The 23,571-nt window shown below is 39.6% G+C and overlaps 1 protein-coding gene across 3 annotated transcripts in view; it reads left to right on the top strand.

Annotated features, from left to right (window-relative positions):
• Positions 1-21,002, top strand: part of PDE8A (phosphodiesterase 8A) — a 121,045-nt gene extending 100,043 nt beyond the window's left edge. For 2 of the 3 annotated variants that reach the window (XM_057432353.1, XM_057432196.1), the window contains exons 9-22: positions 72-160; positions 1,389-1,440; positions 1,541-1,583; positions 2,545-2,622; positions 3,833-3,903; positions 4,533-4,697; positions 7,184-7,232; positions 7,465-7,600; positions 10,288-10,486; positions 13,247-13,464; positions 14,328-14,460; positions 17,551-17,715; positions 18,691-18,820; positions 19,576-21,002. In XM_057432353.1, coding sequence (XP_057288336.1) covers positions 72-160; positions 1,389-1,440; positions 1,541-1,583; positions 2,545-2,622; positions 3,833-3,903; positions 4,533-4,697; positions 7,184-7,232; positions 7,465-7,600; positions 10,288-10,486; positions 13,247-13,464; positions 14,328-14,460; positions 17,551-17,715; positions 18,691-18,820; positions 19,576-19,682 — 1,635 coding nt within the window. In that variant the 3' untranslated portion in view covers positions 19,683-21,002. The remainder of the gene's footprint in view (positions 1-71; positions 161-1,388; positions 1,441-1,540; positions 1,584-2,544; positions 2,623-3,832; positions 3,904-4,532; positions 4,698-7,183; positions 7,233-7,464; positions 7,601-10,287; positions 10,487-13,246; positions 13,465-14,327; positions 14,461-17,550; positions 17,716-18,690; positions 18,821-19,575) is intronic. The other variant, XM_057432274.1, reaches the window with a different exon arrangement.
• The last annotated feature ends 2,569 nt before the right edge of the window (positions 21,003-23,571 follow it).

The following is a 23,571-nucleotide window of genomic DNA, read 5'->3' as shown; positions in this document are numbered from 1 at the left end:
AAAAAGGCATGAAGCCACAGTTTCTGTTCCTGTTTTATCTGAACTTCCATTCATTTGAATTCCTTTTTCAGGAATGGCAAGGAATGTACTATGCGAAAAAGAAAAATGGAGATAGCATACAACAAAATGTGAAGATACTACCTGTCATTGGACAGGGAGGGTAAGTATGAAAGCTAAAGTCATGATCTAGGCTCAGTTTAGAGTTCAGTTGCTTTCAGCAGACAATGGGGTTACTGTTACTAAGTATAAAGGAAACTTATGCAAAGAAGGGTGCCTCAGACCTCTGCATTTAATTTCTTGAGGCAAAATCAACTTTTCATGCTGTGTGCAGGGAAAGCAAAATTCTAATTCTCCCAAAAAAGGAGCCAAAGATCCAGATGTGCTCACTTGTGACTCTGACTCATCTAATACTCCATGAAGTGCAAGTGCACTCTCTTCTTTCTGTGCCCTGCGTTGGGACCATCAGGACCTACATCCCGTTGCACTGTGCACCCTCCATGCTCATCTACTTATGGCTGTTGCCGAGTGTCTTCATGTGGAGAGGTCACTATGTGCTTTGATCCTGGTCAGAATTCAAGCATGTCTTGAATTTTTGTATTTTTGTCTAACTTGGAGCACACAGGTATACATCAGTTATTTGTACATTTATGATGAGTCCTTCTGCACTATATTGGAAAACCAAGTGGATCAGACTGCATGCAGCAGTAGTTTCAAAGCCCTCTAAGGCAACTTGAACGTTAATTAAAGTCACAGCAAATATCTTCTCGAGACAATCATTTAGAAAGGTGTGTCGTCATGAAGGAAAGGCCAAAGGCAGCCGCTTCATCCAGTTACTTCCTAAAAAGAAAAGTGGTTTGAGTTGATTTCATCCCTGAAATTAATTCACATTCTCTACTACCCATCAATAGAGCGAAAACGTATTTTCAGCTTAAGATGCCAAACTTCTAAGACCAGTATATATTGCGTACATTGCTTCTTATGGAACAATCTAAACCCATTTAAATCTGGTTTAGAAAGTGTCTCGGTGATCCAGGGTGTGGTTTTCAGTTTGATTGCTCTATCCCTAAATCCTGTATAAGGTTTTGGTTGCTGGACTGCACTATTGCATGGTTTGCATTTATATCATACTCCAAATATCCTACTGTAGCCTAGAAGGAGCTGGGATGGTGGGGGGGAGAAAGAAGAGGGAGATAATCTTTGCAAAAGGTGCTTCCATTTTGTATTCCCTGTCACATGCAGAACTGCAGGGTTTTTCTATTCCCAGCTGAGCGTTCTTGCCAGGACAGGATTTGTCCTATGTTAATTTGTTGCTTTTATCCATTTGGTGTATCAGGGTGAATTAGGGCTGAGGTTTGGATGGGAATTAACGCACTGTTTTTTGCCTACAGAAAGATTAGACACTATGTGTCAATTAGTAGACTGTGCAATGACAACAATAAGGTAAGTGAAAACAGTACTATGCTTGCTTTAGCTTGAGCCCTAAATATTACAAAATAATGGGAAAGTTCTGACTAACTGGATTTCTTATACTGAATTGTAGGCGGAGAAGACATGTGAATGTATTCAGGCTGAATCTCAGACAGGTATGACACATCTCTCCTGTCCTAATAACCGGAGAATGTACCTGAGGAAAGAGTAAAGCCCATTGTTAGTGATCTGATGGAAAACCACATTTGCGCAGGACAGTCTGAAAAGTGCTATTTAGCTGGGAATCCAGCTCAAAAGGCAGGAAAATAAATACAAGCCCTCTCTACCTGCTTCATTTGTTTTAGAAGTGATATAAAGGAACCCACCCTTGAAAACACAGTAATACCAAGTTGGTATTGTGGTATTGCTGGATCCACATTTGTGTCCACATAAGAAGTGTCACATTTCACTTGTAGGTAGTGGATCCTAGTGGACAAAAATAGAAATAAGAAGGATGCCTGCAAGTCATTGTGTTGCTGTGGCTGGTCTATAGTTAGTAGCGTGTATGTTTGCATTGCTTTTAACTGTGCTGTGGGATATTTGCACATGGGTGGAAATGAGGATGACCAACACTGCCATTCACCTTTATCCCACATATCAACTCTTTAATTAAGGAATCCTTGGCATACGTGCTGCAGATGCCTGTTAATTGTAGCCTTGACAGCACAGGTTGTATCTGTTAGAGTCCATAAGGGACATAGGATACATTGCTTATGGGGTCTGCTTTGGTCCACCAGTTCTTTATGGCAGTTGTTACTTGAGTGAACTCAGGTGTGTTGCACACGTTGTATTCACAACTACAGTTGTGTCATGGTGTCAAAAGAGGAACTTTTCCTTCCACATTGTTAGATCCCTTCTGCAAAAACACTTAGGCATGTTCTGCCAGAGCATGATTGGGTTCATGACAGTGTAATTGGACAAGAGTTTAAAAAGGAGCTTTCACTGGCTCTCACCTGCTGAAGCATTGTGGTAACTGTCACTCAGCTGCTATCAGGCTTTCTCTGAGTTTCAGTTCCTTTAACATACATCTTAGGCACAATTTAATGTCACTCATTGTACATTATCATTTCTCCACAGATATTCAGACTTGCAGACAAAAGGACACGAGGAAAGGATCACTAGATGTCAGATCCACAACATCACGAGGGAGTGATGGTATGTTAAACAAGTAGATTTTACCAATTTCCCAATATATATTCAGATTTTTATCTGCATACATACATATACGTACAAATATAGGTATGTATGTGTATATATATGCATACACAAATAGGAATAAAATAGCAAGTCATCAATTCATGAACAGCTTCACATTGGTCAAATAGCCCCATTTTCTTCTCTTGAGCTATGTTGACTCTTTTTTTTGAACCAGTGGAGAATGGAAGGCTGTTGTCTACCATCCTGCATGGAAGACCTCATGAGAGTCAACACAGCTACTTTCAAGTATCAAAATCTAAGCCTAAAAAATTACATTTCTTATCTCTAATCTTGATAAAAATATGAAGATAATTTTTTTACTAATTTTGTTTCCTTTTCCCTATGTTGTATTTTGCTCCATTAGATTGTCCCAAACTTGATAGAGATGGGTCACATATTTGAAACTGTTGCTGATACTTACATGATTTTGTTAATTATGCATCATTACAGTCTAGGCAGCATACACTATTGAAGCATGGAAGTAGGTCTGTGGCAGTGAGAATACAATCATGCTCCAGTATAGCAAAGATAGCATTGATTCTTCTTCTTGAGAGCTGCTTAATACAGAATAACAGAGACATGTCTGCATTTTATAGGTAGCACAATGTAATTATCCAGAAAAATCCCATCTTGGTGTTTTCTCTACAGAGCCAAAATTGCTAACTGATAGGAAACATTTGTTTTCCAATTTCCAGTGAATAATAGGCCATGACCTCTGCCATTTTAATTTGGCATAGCTATTTTCACTTCAAAGGAGCTTCATTTATTTACCTCAGCTTGGAAGCTGACTCATTATGACTTGTCATGTTTCATCAGGGAGCAGAATTTACCTGCCTTTGCCTGCCAGTTTATACACACACCTGTCGTCTTTTACTGAATTTTTTAAATGAATGTTTTATTTAGTTAAAAAAGAACAAAACAACCAAAACCAAAAAAGCTGTACTTTTGCCAAGCTGTTACTTATATCTGATCAGGGATATCAGTGGTTCAGCATGCATCTTGTGTGTCCAGCATAACAAACAAGTATGTGCATTCTGCAGTAGATTGCCTCTGAAGGGCACAGCAGGGTAAGCAGTTCAGAAAATGAATACAGATTTCTTGGCTGAATCCTCCTGTCATGCCTTGTCGCTGAAATCAGGATACAAATTCTGCTTTGTTTTCCACACAGGCAGCTCACAAAGGCGGCGCTCTTCTATGGCCAGGGTACATTCCATGACTATTGAAGCACCCATCACCAAGGTAATGTGCACTGGCACTAGCTGTTGTCAGTTATTCTGTACTGGAGTACTGGGCACAAGGTTCCCATCCAGACTGCAGAACAAGGCAGCACTGGCTTCTGGTGCAACTTCTTCCTCTGTTCTACCTGCCCACTGATGGAGTGCCAAAAGCCAAATGCTCTGAATGAAGTTTTTCCAGGTTGGGTCAGCAGAGTGCCCTCCGTGTGATCAGTCATTGCATGACCCCTTTTTAAGGACTTTTGCTTATGTGAAGGAGGGGCAAGAGTTCCTCCTTCTTACTTGGGCATTGTAAACTGCCTTCTGAAACCATTCAAGGATTTGTAAAAATCAGCTCACTAATAAATTGAGAGAGGCCAATGGGAGAAGGTTTTACTAAATCTATTCAGAGACACCTTGAGGCTGTGCCTTGAATGGGAAAGTTATTAATAAGACTGGTTTTAAGGTCACAATCTTGTTCCCAGAGCCAGTAGCAAACATCGGTGCTTTATTAACATCCCTTTCATTTTGATTCTCCCACATGTGGATTGTAGATCTTGATTATTTGCTATGAGTTTTCCATAGTAATTGATGAATGTTTATGTTTTTTCTTAAATCACTTCTAAATTCAAAACATTTCTTATGCTAAACTAGGTAATAAACATCATCAATGCTGCACAAGAAAGCAGTCCCATGCCAGTTGCAGAAGCTTTAGACCGAGCTTTGGAGATTTTAAGAACCACTGAATTGTACTCTCCACAACTGGGGACAAAAGATGAGGATCCACATACAAGTGACCTTGTTGGAGGGTTAATGACAGTAAGTACATACTGCCACAAATGGCTGTCGATCAACGTTTCACTGCCTGGTTTTCCCAGTTCCTCAATCTTTATTATCTGGCATGTGCTTTACCTCTACAATGCAAATTTTCAGGGAAAACTGCACACCTCTTTTGTTTGGATTTCGCCCCACAAAAAAAAAAAAATTGTAGCTCTGAAAACAGGAAAAAAATTGACAAGTCTCTTTGAAGCATTAGTTTTGCTAGCAATGGAAGGGAAAGCCAATTCTTTTTCCAATGTGATTCATTTGAGAAAGGTATAGAAAGATAGCTAGACACTTTATTAGGGTTAGAATGGCAGGTTTTAGGTTTTCAGTGTATAGGAAGAATGTGTTTTCAAAAGAATGCAAAATACATATTTCTGTGGTTATTTCTTGGATTGTATTTGTACCCATACAGACTCAAAGAAAGATCAAAGTGCTCTGAGCTAGCAACATGAATGTTCACGTATTAAAACACAATCATGCTCCACAGAACTCATTATTTAAATAAATAAGGCAAGCAAAAGACTGAAGAAGGTGTGCATTATGTTGTTACATTATGAAAAGAGGAAGGGGGGGGGGGGGCATTGGAAGAAGAAGCATTGTACCCAAAGTTGAACAAAGGCCATATAGCAAAGCAAGGCTTGAACCCAAACCTTCAGAGCCTGGAGTCTGGCCCTCCTAACAACTAGATGAACTTGGAGGAATGTTACCTGTACCTTAAGGATATGTGTTCCCATTAGTCTGTAGGTTGTGTATAAAAGGCTACCTCAGGAAGAAAACTGACAGTGTTAGATGCAAAAAGGCTCATGAGATGAGCTTTTCAGAGATTTCTCCAGGCTGTTATCATTTCATGCTGTAATTATCAAGGTGTCTTTGTAATATCTATCAGAATCTTGACACAGTTTACATATATTTTTGCCTTTAAAATACCACAGCAAATGTCTGATCAGGAAAAACATACAAGAGACTTAAAGAATTCCAGAAGACCTGAATGGTTCATATAGGGTTGAATTTACTTAATAGTCAAAATATTTACTCTTTTCATGGATTGTTGGTTCTTATATACATATGTATTCTGGCTGTATTCAGTCCATGGTCCCAGAACATGTAGGTAACAGTATTGCAGAATACAAAATCCTTACTAAAAATAAAACAAATACTATTTTATGGGGCAATAGAAAAGCTGAGAAAATCCATTTCAGAGTATGAAGCTATATGGTATGTATGAGTTTTAAAATGATCTGGGAGAAAAATTTTTCGAGCAAAGGGCCAGTTGAAAACAGAATCATATTATTCCATTTAACATTCAGAAGCTATGTCTGAGTAGGAGAACAAGCAGCAGGTTATTGGATTTGAACTCTCAAGCAGAATTCATGATGGGAAGGGCATTTGGAGTTCAAAGATGGATTTGCCAGATACAAAAACCCTGCTATTTCAAATCTTAAAAAACTAATATTTTATTCTAAATGATAGGCAACATCCTAAATGGTGTCCTAAATATTTGTGTCACAGCAGTGCTATTGAAGAGTCACTGTGCCAGTTATAGGAGTAGTACTCCTTTTTAAATCACAGAACTCCAGACTCATTTACTTACAAATGTGAAAATAAGAATGAGATATAACAATTCTTTTAAGTGCAGATATTCCATGTTCAGATACAGCATCCACATTTACTTCTGCTTTACTTTGTGTGCATACACATTTTTAGTAAGGTGCATTCAGAAGGATATTTCTTTTAATAAGTATTTTTTTATGTCATGGGCATTAAGTATGCAGTAACTAACAGCTCTATACCTCAGAAGAGCAAACAGGATTTGGACCACAGCATTTAGAAGTATGAGGTGAAAAGGAAATATTAAATGTATCATTCTGTTAGTTTTAATGTTTTGTCTCAGTTCGCACATCTAGGGATCATGCCAGAATTGAGCCTAGGAGGCACCGAGTTGGAGAATAAGCAAGCATACGTTCTTCTTTGATAGAAGGGAAGCCTCAGAGTAGTTTGTTTCTCTGCAATCCCAGAAGCAAATAATGAGATTCTTATGCTGCTGAGGTGACCTGATCTGACAATACCAGGGGGAGAAGAGCAGAAGCATGTCTCCACCCATTCACTCCCACCATCCACCTTTGCTTGTGGATGGAAAGCATGTGAACATACCATGGTTTGTGGTACTCATCCAGAGCCTGTGTTGTCCAGACAGAGGTGGATGTGAGGCTGTAATTCCAGACTCCCATCTGCACCTGAGATTTTTAACTGTCTGAGTTCATATTATATCCTTCAGTTTCATGTTGTATCTTGCAGTTTCTCATCCATTATGAGCTATATGTAGAACAGGCAAATCTTAACAGCACACACAAATAAGAGAGAGGCAGCTTTGATGACTGTGACAGGTTACAGTCAGATTTCTTCAAAGTCAATGTGCTACTTATTTGGTATCATCTTATAGACCTTTGTCTCCATTTAACTCTCAGCTTTTTATTTAACAGGATGGTTTACGAAGATTATCAGGGAACGAATACATATTGTCAGCAAAACGTAAGTTTTAACTTGGTTGTTACTGAGATATTAAAACATGTTAAGAAATAGGAAAAATGTGATCAGATGTTCTTTTTTATAAGCATTGCTTGGTTTTATTTTTACTTAAAAGCATTGTTCTGTAGCATTACTGAGCTTTATAGAAACAAGAGTTGCCAGACAGTGTTACAGAAAACATCTACATTGAGTAAAAAGGTTATTAATGGTGATTTGCAAATATACTCCTCAACAGAAACTCATCAGGTCACTGGCAGTTTGAGCTCTCCAATCTCCCTCAATGACATACCCCCACGGATAACAGAGGCAATGGAAAATGAAGAACAGTGGGATTTTGATATCTTTGAACTTGAGGCTGCCACTCATAAAAGGTCAGTAAACTCAAGAGCTCATAAATTGAAGTTGCTGAAAGCAGACTTAAATGTCATCCTGTAATCAGCTCTTTAATTTCTCTACTTGTGATTTTAAAGTGGAATTACTTTTAATTTCAAAGTCAAATGTTTGAAATTTTCTCATTGTCATTTCTTGTTGTGTATGAACCTATTAAATATTTTCTGTTTCATCATACACTATTTCCTGCAGATTCCCGGTGGATGTAAGTGAAGATTATATATCTCTGATATGGTATAATAACAAAGCAACATAATTTAAAAAGTCTTACTTTTCTGTTCTCAGTAATAGAAAAGTTCTACAAATTAAATTGTGGTCTTGTGGAGATTCAAATTCAAATTATGGCCAACTGCACAGAGAGTCAGCATGCTGGTCTTAGTTTGATCAGTTGATACAAATCATATTTTATTTTCTTTCCATGTAATTGGGTAATTTTTTATTCCTAAGCAGTTTAAATACGGCAGAATTCCCATTGCCTTTCTCTGGGATTAGAGGAAGGTCTGTATTCTAAAATCTTGGCAGGCTACATGTTATATGTAAGATTAACTGAAGAATATTTACTGATAAAAAGCAGGGCACACCATTTTCCATCACAGAAGTTTTTAAAAGCCAATCAGCAGTTTTGATAGACTGTACTTCATTAGTAACAGATGTTCCCAATAAGTCTGTAAATTCACCTTTCTGTTTAAATCCTTGGTTTTATTTTCTGATGCTGATCAAAAGTTCTCCTTTGGGTCTAGTTTCATTTACCATGCTTTGTCTTAGCTTACAGTGTCTATGAGACACTAATTTGGAGGCTAGATCCTGCAATGAATTGACTATCTTAAACCCTCTTCAAAATCCCAGATCTGTAAGAGCTTTGAAAGCTATTAAAAACCAATGTCTAACAAAGATATCAGGCAGTTAGTTAACATGCATACACTTCATTTTCAGACCATGTTTTTTTTTTATTCTTTTTGAAAGTGATTTTATTGTAGGTGAAGAAATTTGCATCCAGTCACTTTAGATTTTGGGTATTGTTTTCTTTGTATTTTTCCTTTGCTATTTCTATTCTATTTCTAATGAAGTGCTACAGATACAGTAATTAAAAAAAAAGTCAAAATGTAATCAATTCGTGTGATTTTAAACACCTAATACGCACATTGCAGTAACGTAAGAATTAGTTATCCCAGCCAACATGCATGAGATCACCAGATAGGCTTCTCTGTTCTTACTGATTTGGAGAGACCACAGAGGGACAAAAGAGCTACTTTATTGCCTGTCCTCCTATTAAAGGTATTATAATGATGATTGCTTCTTGCTGTGTTTAAATAAAGGCAATTCATTTATTAAGAGAATTAAAGTGATCTCCAATGAATCACAAGTATCAATATGTTGTTAGAATTGTCTTCAAGTCCAAGCAGACATAGGTAGTAAAGTCAAGATAATTCATTAAATCTAAGCTTTAGTGAATTACAGTTCACTGACACAGAAACCCGGGCAGACCTTGGTCTCACAGTGCCGTGAGACAAAGGGAGGGGATTAAGAAGGATTAAACTTTAGTATATTGTGATTCTAGTATATGACACAGTATGGTTGAGTACTTTTGCCAACAAAAGTTGTACACCCAACTCTAAATGACCTCAGCAGCTATAAATGACCTCACCTGACCTGTCAGGTGCAGCAAAAAATCAGAGTGCTTGATGCATCTGGAATCGAGCAGGAACGTGACATGCCAAAAGAAGGATTTAAGATCTATTTTTGAAAATACACATTTGAAAATAATTACCACTATACCTGCTCTTCTTAAGCAAAAAATGCAGTGGACAAGAAAACAGTGACGTTAACTGGGTTTAAAATGAAGTCTAATGGACTGAAACTTGATTTATTTTTTTTTTTAATTTATTTGCTCTATTAAACATATTGCACTTTCACAGCTTTCAGATTGGAAATATTCTGTACTGTTGTTCTGATCTTCGTTCAGCTGCCAGTCATCTGGGTTTAAATTGTGCAGTTTGGCCTGGGCGAAGCAAGAGTACTGGAATACAGTGGTATTGGCTGGTTTTGGAGATAGATGTCAGACCTGAAGTTTCGTCTGGCCCTTACACTCTTCTAGCAATGGCATACTCTGGCCTGGCATTTGCTTCCAGAACACTGCCATCTTTCAGCCTCTATTGCATGCAAAGCCAGTGAGCAATAGAAGCCAGCAAAGGTGGGCGTAAAAGAAATGGAATAGATCTGCAGCACGGAAAGAATAATGATTGTGGCATTATATTGTATAGATAGGCAATCTAATTGTTAAACAAGGCAGTTTGGGAATCAGTGGCAGCAGCAAGGTAATCGCCTCTCTCCTCTCATGCACAGAGTTTAGTACTTGCTAATTTATCTCATTTTGACTTCAGTCTACATGTACCCAGCATAGACTCCCCAAGCCCCAGAATAGTGCTCCATGTAGTACAGCAGCAATATGGAACCTTTTTATATTCCTGGAAGTGTCAGGAACTGGCATGGTTCTGAGTGTGCATATGATGGGTAGGCAGAACATTTCTACAGGTTTAGACTGTAATTCTGTAACGAGTCCTTATACCCAATCTGACATGTTACTGATTAAGAATTCATACTATTTATGCTATGTAATATTCTCTTAGCTCATTTATTTTAAAACTCTCTGTTTTTTTTCTCTCCACAGGCCTTTGGTTTATCTGGGTCTCAAAATATTTGCTCGCTTTGGAATCTGTGAATTCCTAAACTGTTCAGAATCAACCCTGAGGTCGTGGTTACAAGTTATTGAAGCTAACTACCATTCCTCCAACTCCTACCATAATTCTACTCATTCAGCAGATGTACTACATGCCACTGCTTATTTCTTGTCTAAAGAAAAAGTAAAGGTGAGTCCATATTTATAACAAATAGTGTAGGTGGGAAGTAAGGTGCGATCAAACGAAGATCTCTCAAAAAAAGATGCCAAGAGACAAATGTCTACCTACTACCAACCAGTTTGGTAACTATGAGGTCAAAGAACTGGCTATTTTACATGAGTTCTAGGATCCCTTGTATAGTACATATGAAAGAGTGGATACTAATATTACAGGAATTCAGCTGTTCTTGATGGGAGACTAAGAAAACCAGCTTTTAAAACAAAATTTCTTCATATATTTAAATTTTCTCAGGTGAGCTAATGACACAATTGTTTTTGTGACAGTACATGCCAAATACAGATTTAATGTAATAAATCGGCATCTTTTAAGCCTTGTGATAGTCATTTTGTAGAAGACTCCCAGGACAATATAGGCCATAAAATAGTTTTAGTGCTTCTAAAACTGTATCACCCACTGGGCGAGATGCCCTGAGGCTTAAAGAGACTGCACTGGAGGAGAGTATTGAAAAAGATTAGTATTTGAAGTCTCTTGTACCATAACACCCACTGGCATATTACAGCCACTGAGAACCCGAATAAATCAGAGCAACCTTTGCTCTCACATGGCCAGAGGGCAGACTGTAAAAGGGGAATTACAACAGCACTTGCATGTGTATGCAGTGGAGTGGCAGTACATATTTCTGATTTTTTGGACAGAAATTCCTACCCTGAATTAGCCTGCATGAGGATTGTGCTAGTGACGGACACCTGGCTGAGATATTTGTGGCTATAAAAAAGCTTCTGACAGCTCATTAAATCTGTAGTAAGTCCCTTAACCTGGAGCTGCAGCTCATTAATATGCTCTCCAGAGTCTGACTTAAAAATACTATATGCCAAGTGATGTTTTCAGCACCTGATTTGCCAAAGGTTTAGCTGGTCTTCCCAAGAATATCTATGAAAAACAGACAAGATCTGGACTCATTTCAATGCCACAGAAGCATGACTGCTGCCTCCTTTTCCAGAATGTTATTTCCATTCCTCTGTAGATAGAGGAAGAGAAAAAAATGTTGCAGCAGAAGAGAATCAAAGCTCAAAATTCTCTCTTTATCTTTTCAGAGTTAGAGCCCAGCTGCTTTTGCCTTGTCTAGAGTGCAACTTAACCTAAACACAGAAGGCCAGATTCTGCCACTCAAACACTGAGGTTCTTTTTCAGTGATTGAACTCAGTTCTTGCCTGGGAAAATCTTCTGGCTCCCAAATTGAAGCAGTATTCTCAGAACTGTTTCCACTTCTGTGCCACAGGAGTTAAGATGACAAAGTTAGAATCTGTGACCTGAAGTTGGGGGTGAAGGTGCTGTAAATTTCCCAGGAAGTCTGTTATGTCAGACTCAGGGAGTAAGTGTCAGATACACTGCTGTGGTCCTACAGGTCACGTATTCTCCAGTTTCTGGCCATTTTCCATCTGCACAGGTCTTTCTCAGCCAGACTGAGCACTGGTTAGTGTGTACGTCTGAGGAGAACCCGATCTAAAAATCTCTTATTTCCTAACTTCATACCACAAAAATAAAATCCCATGAGCAGCAGCTGAAAGAAAGAAGGAAGAAGCTAACACAAGGCAGATGATATTTCAGACAATGCTAACTATGAATCTGGAGTGGAAATAATTCTTTGTCTTATTCTCTACAAGACACTCTTGACAGTCCTTAATGAATAACATCCTAGCTGCATCAAGTCAAGTCACTGCATGATTTTCAAGAGGTGTAAAGTAGGGAAGGGATTGTTTTTTCACCTACCAAGTCTAACCATTCTGAATGGAACTGTGAAAGCTAGTAGAAAATTTGGACCTTAAATTCAAGCTAATTGGAATGGAAATTATCTGCCCTGCTCCCAGATTCAACTGGGAACACATCTGCTTTTGAGTCTCTTAATTAGATTTTTTTTGACAGAATTCTTTTGTATCTGTGATCCTTCACAAAAAGCCAGCATAAACACAGCATAAAGGCTAGTTTCCAAATATATACGATATTTTTCTGAGATGCTTGGTTCTTTATCTCCTTTATGCTATTAATACGGTATTAAAACTGAAGTACAAAACCTTGAAAGTCAAATGGTTTTGTATTTCATTGTAAAGTAGAAATAATTAGACACAAAGCAATGGCCAGTGTAAATAGACATAAAGCACAGAGTGCAGCATGCTAGCAGAATCAGAACTTGATACAGAAAGTATAGAAGAGAGTCATGTAACTTTTCCATGGATGTAAACCATCAAGTATTCTTCAGAGAATTCATATTAGCTGTAGCCCCAGGACACTGTTATAGAACAGGATATATGGGAAACATTCCTTACAGATTGTAAACCTAGCTAGCAAGTAAAAGGAATGTGATTAGGGCACATTAAGTTTCCAAAAGAAATGAAGGGGTCTGGTGGAAATAAAGTAATTTTTAGCAGTATTGGTCTTTTTTCTGAGCCAAATACCCTAACTCCAAGTGAAATTGGTTTCTGTGTTGTTAGAAAAAAAAACCCCACCCTAATTTATTACTTTGTATTTGCTTAATTTGATGTGCTATGTCAAAGGTGGGGCTAAGGCAAAATTCAAGAGGCACAGAATGGCCAAAAAAGTTATGCAGTGTTCAGTGAAGCTTATAATGAATTTTCCATTGCTCTGTCTAGAACATCTGACCCTTACTGCAGAGTCCTGGCTTTTATACCTCAGCAACTTGGCTTAATCTTATGGACAGAGTAGGGTTTCCCATAAGTCTGCCAGGAAAACTGAGCATCCTTCTATTTTCAGCAAACTCTGGATCCAATTGATGAAGTTGCCGCACTCATTGCTGCCACAGTCCATGATGTGGATCACCCAGGAAGAACAAATTCTTTCCTGTGCAATGCTGGCAGTGAGCTAGCAATTCTCTACAATGACACGGCAGTGCTGGAGAGCCATCATGCTGCCCTGGCTTTCCAGCTCACCACCAGGGATGGCAAATGCAATATATTTAAAAACATGGAGAGGTAAGCTTAAAACCCAGGCTCCTTGTCTGCCCATTGACACCTCTCACTTTCTTCTGTGTAACATAAGATAATGCAATCAAGCATCCTAGAAGGGGGCAAGTGCCTTGTGGATAACTGTCCATAGCCTTTGTGCAAGTTTGCTTCTAAACAAGTAGAACTGCTTCTGCCTGTCCTGCACAGACTTAGGAGTAATCCCATGGTTTTAGTTCCCCTTGTGGATAAAAAGGCAGACCCTATCTAAGGAACTTAATGTGAGTACTAACGTTAGTAAGTCTAGAAGGATCATTTTGTATCATTGGACATCATAGAGGACAAGCTATGGCTGAGTGGGAAAATGTTTGCTGTGTAGAATGAAGACACAAAGAGTCACAGAGCATCAGTCAAAAAGTGAATGCCTTGTTTCAATGGGAAGGATAGTGAAGGACCTGTTGTTCTTCTTCCAGCCCTAGAAAGTCATCTAGGGTGAGGATGTGGCCATTGCCTTGGCCCTCTCAAGATACAGCAAAATAGTATTGCTGAAAACTTGGCTGGAACGTGAGCCACTGCCCAAGTGTCTCTGCTAAAAGCCTTGGGAACACACTGGTGTAGCATGTCCTGCTAGCCCTCCTGAGCAGCTGGGCCTCTGCTCAGCTATAGCACTGTTTCTGCTAGAGATGCAGTTATGCCTTTAGCACGTATGTCTCTGCACACCAAAGGGTACTTCATCCAACACACAGCAGCTGCCCAAGCCCTTATTACTGTTCTTTCCTCCCCCAGCACCTCTCTTCAACGGAAATGGTCTGTAGCATTTTTGTTAGACTTGTTTTAGCAAGCAGCCCTTTGTGAACCAGCCAGCATTCTTAATTGTTTCCTTCTTTAAACAGGAATGAGTATCGAACCCTTCGCCAAGTCATTATTGACATGGTCTTAGCAACAGAAATGACAAAGCACTTTGAGCATGTCAACAAGTTTGTCAACAGCATTAATAAACCCTTGGCAGCGCTAGAAGAAAATGGGGTAAGCAACACTGCAAGTCCTCCTTAAAATGACGAGGCAGGGACTGGGGACCCTTGGCAGCAGGAAATCCCCACGTGGGAAAGTTCACCAGGAATGTGGAGGAAGAGAGACTAGAAATCAAAACCTCTGGGTCTGATTGCCCTTCTGCTTAGTACGATTGTCACACCAGTGAGGGTGAGCGGGGCTCACTTGGATCCTATTGATATTGCAATGTTATGATGTCATACTTGGGACCAGAACCTTGTTCTGTCTATTTTCCTGTTAAAAATGCCATTTTGATGAACACTGTCACTCCCGTAGAGTGCTAGAGGCAAGACTTGGCATTGCTGCTGGCCATTTCTGCGAAGAAGGCAGGATCTGGCTCAGAACAGAAACTGAATTACACCCTCAGTCACAACAGGAACCACTGGTGGTGCAGCATAAGGGCAGGTGATTGACTGCCACATGGTGCATTCTGTGGAAATAAGGGCCCTCAGCCTCCAGCGCTGCCTGACAGCACTCATGGGTTTCCTGTCTATTTTCTTTTTTGATCTTTAAAGTATATGATGGTGGCATTATAGATCACATAGACATAATCAATAGCGATCTGGAACCCCATGGACAAAATGAAATTGCCTGCTAAGAACTCATTCTGAAAAAAACACACCGATTTCAGTAACAGCTTCAACCAGCAGTTTTGTTGCCAGTAAGAGCAGTGTATAATTTTGTTGGAATGTTTTTTTGCAAGGAGGTTTTCAGAAATGGTTATAAAAGTGTATGGGTGGCAACGTCCTGTAGGAGCTATCATGGTTTTCTGTTTTCTTACCATGGTTTTTAGAAAGCCACATTTACGACTGTTGCGTATAATGGGGGAGGGCAGTCTTTTTATTATCTGAAGGTGGGAGAGGAACAGGTCTTGTTCCTTCATCCATAGAAGCAGACTGGAGCTTAACTGGAGGAGAGTACTTTTGAGCACAAGAAGGAAAATGTTTCCCTTCTTTTGGTTGGGAGTTCCTTAGTTCAGGAGGTTCCTGTTAAAAGGCATGTAATATGTGAGTGGGTAAACCAGATCATTTGCTGTGCTTCTTACTAACAGAATAACGCTGGCAGATCCAGTCCAGTTGTATATCTGGTTGCAGCGGCACTGTGTGTTTCTTGGCCTGGTTTCCCGTCATGGAGGTGACTCAGTTTGTGTTTGCAGACTGAGCTGCCAGTCGTGTGTTCCAAATGGGACAGTTCCACTTATTTCTTTTATTTATTATTTTTATACATTTGTTCAAAGAGCCATGCTGAGAAGCTGCTTTGTTTGTTTCCTTTCTTCTTTTGTTTCATAAACTGAAAAAAATCCTTTCCAGCTCCAGCATCCTTTATCCTCCCATTTCCTTTCATGATGTCATCTAAACCTATCACAGGAAGCCAACATCTGACATGCAGAGACACCTCTGCACTCTGAGCAGGATGCTGGGACTAAGCACAGTTAGCACATTTTATTCCCAAGACATCTGCATCTAGCAAGTAGAACTGTGCTCCTGGTTTGAACAGATCACAGAAGCAAACATCCTTTCTTGATTCTTGGTGGTTTACCTACTAGGATATTCTCTGCTATTCCTGACTGCATGATCTCTTAATAATTTTATGTGCTTCATTTCCATGCTTGTGTTCCTGGAGCTTCCACCACTTTATTTTGGCTTTCTCTTTCATAATTTTGCCATGTATTTGGAGGTGTGTGCTCCTCAGTTTGTTTCCTCCATATTTTGCCTTTGACAGATCTAAAACTGAGGGAAAATAATTGGTTTGGAAGTTTCATTTCAGTAAGACCTACAGAGCTGGTGTTTCTGAGCCAGTTTACTACCAAATAATAATTTTTTTCATTATTGTCAGTTTCCTCCATTAGAAAGAACTTTCTTCCACACAAGAACTTTCTTCTGAAAAATATGTCCTAATAAAAGGTCAAAATGTTTCTGCTGCTTTGTGTCCACCTCTTAGTACAAAAATACGGCAGGAACTGGGGGCACATTGTCATTATCATCATTATCATTATTGTTAACTTCTTCACTGCTCTGACTGCAGACCAAGACTTTGTTAGGTGCCAGAGAAGTCTAGTATATCCCTTGCTTCAAAGAGTTTCTGTTCCATATAGATGGTGTTGTAAATTTCTGTATCTACCCATCTCTAAAGAGTCAAGCAACAATGCTGTACTTATAGGTAATTTAAAAAGATATTTTAATCCTGAATCTCTGTCCTTTGGAAATTTACTTCATCAGAGCTCCACAGAAATAGCTTCTAATCTGGATCATCATATTAGCTGTATATTGGCTCCAAATATAGAGTATGTTGACGTGCTTGTATGTGCAGTCTGGGAACCAAATATAAGCTATGTGTGGGTGAAAACTTCCCTAGACTTTCAGAGGAAAGATGAGCTTGTTCAGAAGCATGTTTCCAGTGTGTGTATATATATATATATATATATATATATAACTTTAATACTGATAAATTCTCAGAAAACAAAATTCCCAGTCAGGTCAGAGACTGATGGGCTAACATGAGTCCTGTGGAAGGAAGTGAGGAGCATGCCTGGGAGGCAATGTGGGATCTGGTTCTCCTAATAGTAGCAGTGCTGTCACAATGATTGATGCTCGCACTGATGAGGTTTGCGTGCAGAGGATGACCACGCAGCTCGGGTCACTGTTTTTTTTTAAACCAGCTATTCCATTCTAAATGTGCAAGTCCATTAATCCTTGGATTTCATCAGAGAATTACATTTTTCTGCCTACACAGTGCTCATCACTGTGTATAGTGATGAATGGATCCTCTCCACACTTTGAAGGATACAGATAAGGCATAGAGGGATTAGATGACTTGCCCATAAGGTGCCCAAGAGATCTGTCACAATGACAGTGACAGAATCCAGAAACTGGAGTTCAGTGCTAGTTCACAACTGTGGTTAACATTCATAATCCCCCTATAAATTTGGTTGGACATCAAATATGGTAGCCAGTAGCAGGACTGATCTGTGTAAGATCAGCTAAAAGCATTCCCAAGGCACAGAGCTTTTGAGTAAGTGCACAGAGCCCTTGCTAATGGATTGTTTTTAATTCTTAAATGTTACAGAATAATGGTGATGGAGAGTCAATCAAAACTGTTCTCAGGTCTCCAGAAAACCGTATCCTTATCAAGCGCATGTTGATAAAGTGTGCTGACATTTCCAATCCATGCAGACCCATAGAACAGTGCATAGAGTGGGCCGGACGCATCTCTGAAGAGTACTTTGCACAGGTAAGGCAGCTGAAATGGGGTGCTGAAATTCCAAGCTTTAATTCCATTTAAATTCTCTGTAAAAGAATAAAAGAGAAAGGTGCATATCTACCAGTGTCCCAGAACATCCCAGGCTGCATTACCTAATGTGAAAAACAGCCATGTTTTTATTTTAAATGATGGGGTGTTACTCATACAAGAGCAGATGCCTTCAGACAGATGAAAGTTGACAACTTCTACAGTGCAATTTCTAGAAAATTTAAACTTTCAAGTTGTTCACTTTGGAGCTGGGCTTTTTGAGTTTTGCCTGTAAATTTATTCCCATCACAAGAAGAAGAGGAAGGGTGCCTCATGTGTCCCCACGTGCTGGCTATGCCTCAAGAATAGGATCATCAGGTCCTAGTGTCAGCATCGGAAAGAATCATCAGGTCCTTCTGTTAGCATGGGAACAGCACTGACCCTAAGAAATGCTGTAGGACTTCAGATCACTGCTGAAGAAAGATTTTAGGAAGATGGGGAAAAAGGAGAGGGCAGAGTCATTATTACAGATGGTAGATCAAATAAATACTGAGTTGGGACTTGGTACTTCAAGGTGGGGAAAGGAGGATAAAGAAGATATTTTGCCATTTCTAAGTTGTACAGATTGACATTTAATTTCCATCAGGCATTGAAGATGGTTGAGCATCTTCTAGCTACAAAGCAGTCATAACTTAATCAGTAACATGTGAAGTTACTTAAGAGTCAGCTTTGTGTGTAGATGCAGAGGTAAATACACAGCATCGTGTGAAACACTGGAAGGCAGTAGTAGTCCACTGTTTCACTGAAACCTAGACAATCAGGTGCTTAAGATTAAATTGCTGCCTTTTCAGATTTATTCGGGTTCCTCTGTTTATTTATCAGTTGCACGCTCTAGTCAGTGCCAAACAATCTGCTACTAAAAGAAGCCCATTAACAGAATGTGTTTTAGCTGAATAATCACAAGAGTGTTTTTTGCAGACTGATGAAGAAAGGAGACAAGGTTTACCTGTTGTGATGCCAGTTTTTGACAGAAATACTTGCAGCATCCCCAAATCCCAATTATCATTCATTGATTACTTCATTATTGATATGTTTGATGCCTGGGATGGTAAGCAAAACTCTGCTGTATTTCCTGACGATAACTATTGTGTGAACCTTTGAAACTACTGGGATATAAAAGTGCTTTCTTATGGCTCTTAAAGAAAGGGGGGGAAAGGGAAGATTTCTGCAATTCAAGTAATTTCATTATTGCTTAAAAGTATTTTGATACTGCTACAAGCCAGCCTCATGGTTTCTCTTTAATATATTAGATTCAGACAATGTTTCACTTTCTTAATTTTAAACTTGCTTCTCTGGAAAAGGAGAATAGAACATCTTCTCCCTGATAGCACTTTGGGCACAGTCATTTTGTCCATGTTAATATCAGTTATTCTTCAAGACAACTTTCTGCAGTCTGGAAACTGCCCGGGGGAGCAGCTGTTTCCTTCCAAGTGCTGCCTCTGTGGTTAAAAGTGGTCAGAAATGTGACTCTCCTGAATGCCAGACCATGACATGTGACTGAGATTTGAAGAAGTAGAATAATTACAAGCATAATTAGCTATGCCCCTCCTGGAAAACTGTGTCCTTTTGCTGGGACTTGCAATACCAGTATTAAATAGACTAATAGAACTGTTCTCACTGGCCTGAGTGATACATGAGTGATGAGAGCTATACAGCCAAAACCATTTCAAGTATTGGTATGATAGATTTAAGCTTTCCTACTTAACACAGTTGCCCAGACATTTCAAGTGATACTTAAGCAGACAGAATCATGTGACTGTTTCAATTCTGCAAACTAAATGCACTCTGCCCTTTCTTCCCTAGCATTTGCAGATCTGCCAAATTTGATGGAGCATCTGAATAATAACATTAAATACTGGAAAGGACTAGATGCAAGGAATCTGCGGGTCCTTCGACCACCACCAGAATAGCAATTAGACCATGGTGTGTAATTTACTAACCAGATGCATATTTATTCAAGCTCACTTTTATTCATGTGATTTCAGATTTGTTTTGGTCTCTTCAGTATTACAGTAAGGCTAGCCCATGCGCTTGGGGAACTTTCAAATTCAAGAGAACATGAGGTCAGCAGTTGACTTCCACAGACTACGTGTGCGGACTCCAATGAAATAAGCCCACCAAGTGGAATTACACTGGATTGCTGCAGTACTTGTACTGAAGAGGGTTTATTAGTGAACATACTTTTGCGATATCTTCATACCAGTATGTGAAGCTGGAAGACCTTGAAGAATCCTCATTAAAAGAACATTCACTAGGAGACTGTCTGTTAATAGAGACTCACAGCTTTTATGAGAAAGCTACATGCTTTTTATAAGCACTTAAGACAGTTACGTAGAACAATCAGGCATTTAAAATGCAACTGTCTATGTAAGAATTTTTGATCTACGAAAATAGATGTACTGTATTTTTTCACATCACAGAAGGTGCAATCATTCACTTCTGAGCACTACTGAAAGTGAGTTCTCTTTAAGAAATTTAGTAGCAAATGTAAAAATAACACAAGAATTTTTGAGGTTGATCGTTAGCATCTATGATTCAAATGTTATGTTTTATTTATTTTGTTAGATGTTCAATATTTTCTATGAATTTATAAATACTTAAAAGCCAAAGCCAACTTTAGATGCATTATAAATTTACATGATTCATACTCATTAATATACATTTAATTGATGTACAGACCTTTTATTTTCATAATGCAAATACAAAATACTATACAATGATACCTTTTTATTGCACTGTAAGGATAGATGTGTATGTTTAAATATTGTCTGATTTATGTTAATTAAAGTAAGTTTTATTGAAAAGGTCTCACTTGAGAATTGTAGAATAAACAAGAGCTGTATACTGTCTGAGCACCAGAACTGCAGTAGTTCTCCCACAAACCAGTGAAAACAACCTGCTCTTCCCTTGGCTACAAAAATAATAATATGTTGGAACTTCCTGTTTTCTCCTGTGAAATTTTCTGACTGAATTCCCTGTCAAAATCTGCCTTATTTTATACAGTATTTCTACAAAGCATTCCACAGCATATATGAAGAGGTAATACTAAACAGCTAATGAATTTCAGCAATTTCTAGCCTATGTATTTTCCTCTGCCATGAAAGAAACGGAACATAAAGCCACCAACAAAAACCTTTAACTCAAGAAGTTTGTAAGGCTGCATACCTTCACAATTTGAATGAAACCTTCATAGCAAACACCAGAAAATAATAAAATGTATATTTTAAGAAGTGTCAAAGCCATTTCATTTGAAATGTATTTTTACTTTGCAGTTTGCAGACCAACAGATATATGGAATTCTTTTAAAAATAAGATACTTGCTGTCTGGGACAGGAATATTTGAGGGGTTTGGACTGGCATAAGGGTGATGAAAGGTGGTATATGATTGGCAAGCCCCTCTTTGTGGCCTGTCTTGGCAAGCCTATCAAACCCTTGTGTGCCACTGGACAAGTCTCTTCACAGCTAAAAGCAGCGTCATGCTGTATTCCACTGAAGGACTAGAAGAGTATCCTGCCAACCTTTCCTGTAGGCAGAAAAGCACTGAAAGAATGGCTGGCTGTTGTCAGTGCAGAGGCAACTGACTTCAGAGACATTCTGAACCATTCCTGAAGAAGCACAAGCAGGGGACAGGTGGATGATGGATCAGATCAGAGACTGCAGCAGTAGGAGCCTTAAAGCAGGTAAGAAAGGAACAGGTAACCTCTCCAGGTGTTACCTCTTTCTGTGTTTCTGCTTCATCTCCAAGCCGATGAGACTCGTGAGCCACCATCATTTGTAGCTCACTACTGTTCATGTGTGTGTTATGCCCTCCTGCCAGTGCTGCCCTTACCCTGCTTGTGTACAACCACTTCCCACATAAGAACTGGGTTATATGCTGCTGGGGCAGGAATTCCCCTAGTTTCCTTTAGTTCATTGAAGAATGTATATTGCCTAAGCCAGTGGGACTCGGATCCTGCCACTGTCTCATGGACATAGTAGGACAAGAGGGCATGGGGTCCTTGTCAGTCTTCCAGGGGTTCTACAATTGATACTGAAGGGTGAGACATATTTTCATTGAAGGCTGAAAAAAAAGATGCCTCGTTTTCAAAGGGAACGTGCAAGGAGAGAGAGTTGTTTTCCAGATACATTGTTTTCCTGGCAATATTATGTTGTCTTTGCCTATACATGCACCTACTGTAGTCAGCTTTAATTTGCCACCTGGTGTTAATGTCTTCTATCACACGCAGGTTCCTGTGCCTAGTTCAAGGAAAAGCTACGCTGGCTGCATTAGAAGGAAGCCACATCACACCATGAATATCTCCTCCACTTACCTGCTGCAGTGAGGGTCAGAGGGAAAGTAACAGCACATGGGCCCAGAAAATGTCTGCAGGAAGGAGGTAAAAAACAGAAACACAGAATTGTTTAGCTTGGAAATGATCTTCAAGATCATTCTGTTAACCTAGCACTGCCAAGTCTACCATTAAACCATGTTCCCAGGTGCCACCTACGCATCCTTTAAATACCTCCCGGGATGGTGACTACCACTTCCCTGGGCAGCCTGTTTCAATGCTTGACAACCCTTTTGGTGAAGAAATTTTTCCTAATACCCAATCTAAACCTCCCTGGAACAACTTGAGACCATTTAATCTTCTCCTGTCACTTGTTACTTGGAAGAGACCAACGCCCACCTCACTACAACTTCCTTTCAGGTAGTTGTAGAGAGAGAGGAGGTCCCCCCTGAGCCTCCAGGCTAAACAACCCCAGTTCCCTCAGCTGTTTCTCATTAGACTTGTGCTCCAGGCCCTTCACCAGCTTTGTTGCCCTTCTCTGAACACATTCCAGCACCTCAATGTCTCTTTTGTAGTGAGGGGCCCAGAACTGAACACAGTATTTGAGGTGCAGCCTTACCAGCGCTGAGTCACTTCCCTGGTCCTGCTGGCCACACTATGTCTGATACAAGCCAGGGTGCTGTTGGCCTTCTTGGCTGCCTGGGCACACTGACAGCTCATTCAGATGGTTGTTGACAAACACCCCCAGGACCTTTTCTGCTGAGCAGCTTTCCAGCCACTCTTCCCAAGCCTGTAACATCGCATGGGATTTTTGTGGCCCAAGTGCAGGACTGAGCCTTAAAACTGGCCTCAACTTACCGATCCAGCCTTTCCAGATCCCTCTGTGGAGCATTCCTACCCTCAAGCAGATCAACACTCCCACCCAACTTAGTGCACCCACTTACTGAGGGTGCACTCGATCCTCTCGTCCAAATCATTCATAAAGATACTAAAGAGTATACTTCCTTCATAAGCATAGTTAATATTTTGGATTATATTAATGCATGGTAATAAAATGCCAGATGCATCATCATTAAAAGGATGTGATCAGTGTGATTAATTCCCTGAAATTCACAATGCATCTTCAATGCTATCACTTGGAGTATAAAGTTGTGTTAATCAACCCTCTGTATCAGACAGATTTATGTCCATATTGATGTACAATAATTTCACTTAACATAAAACATGGATTTGCAGCTACTGAATGCAGCTCCATTCATTCTGCTGTCCATCTAAATTTCACTGTTGCCAGGGCCAGATTGTAATTAAAGTCTGGAACTGCCATGCCTGATCCTCACTTAAGAGCTCATCCCACTGAGCTTCCCTCTACAAGCTACATCTCTTAAATGGTGTGTGCAGTTCAGTGGTGGCTGAGCAGGTTCAGTGGGAATGATTCCAGGCTGCTGCCCATGCAGCAGGAAGGGCCTTGCCGTGGAAGAGTAATAGCTCTAATGTGATATTCATCACCCCAGGATCCAGATGTCTTTCAATC

The sequence above is a fragment of the Pezoporus wallicus genome, unplaced genomic scaffold (genome assembly GCF_028554395.1).
Source record: "Pezoporus wallicus isolate ANWC-B61680 ecotype Strahan unplaced genomic scaffold, APGP_CSIRO_Pwel_v1 contig_3952, whole genome shotgun sequence".
In the NCBI taxonomy this organism is placed as follows: Eukaryota; Metazoa; Chordata; class Aves; order Psittaciformes; family Psittacidae; genus Pezoporus; species Pezoporus wallicus.
The sequence above is the reverse complement of the archived record's forward strand: the minus strand, read 5'-3'. Positions and strand labels throughout refer to the sequence as shown.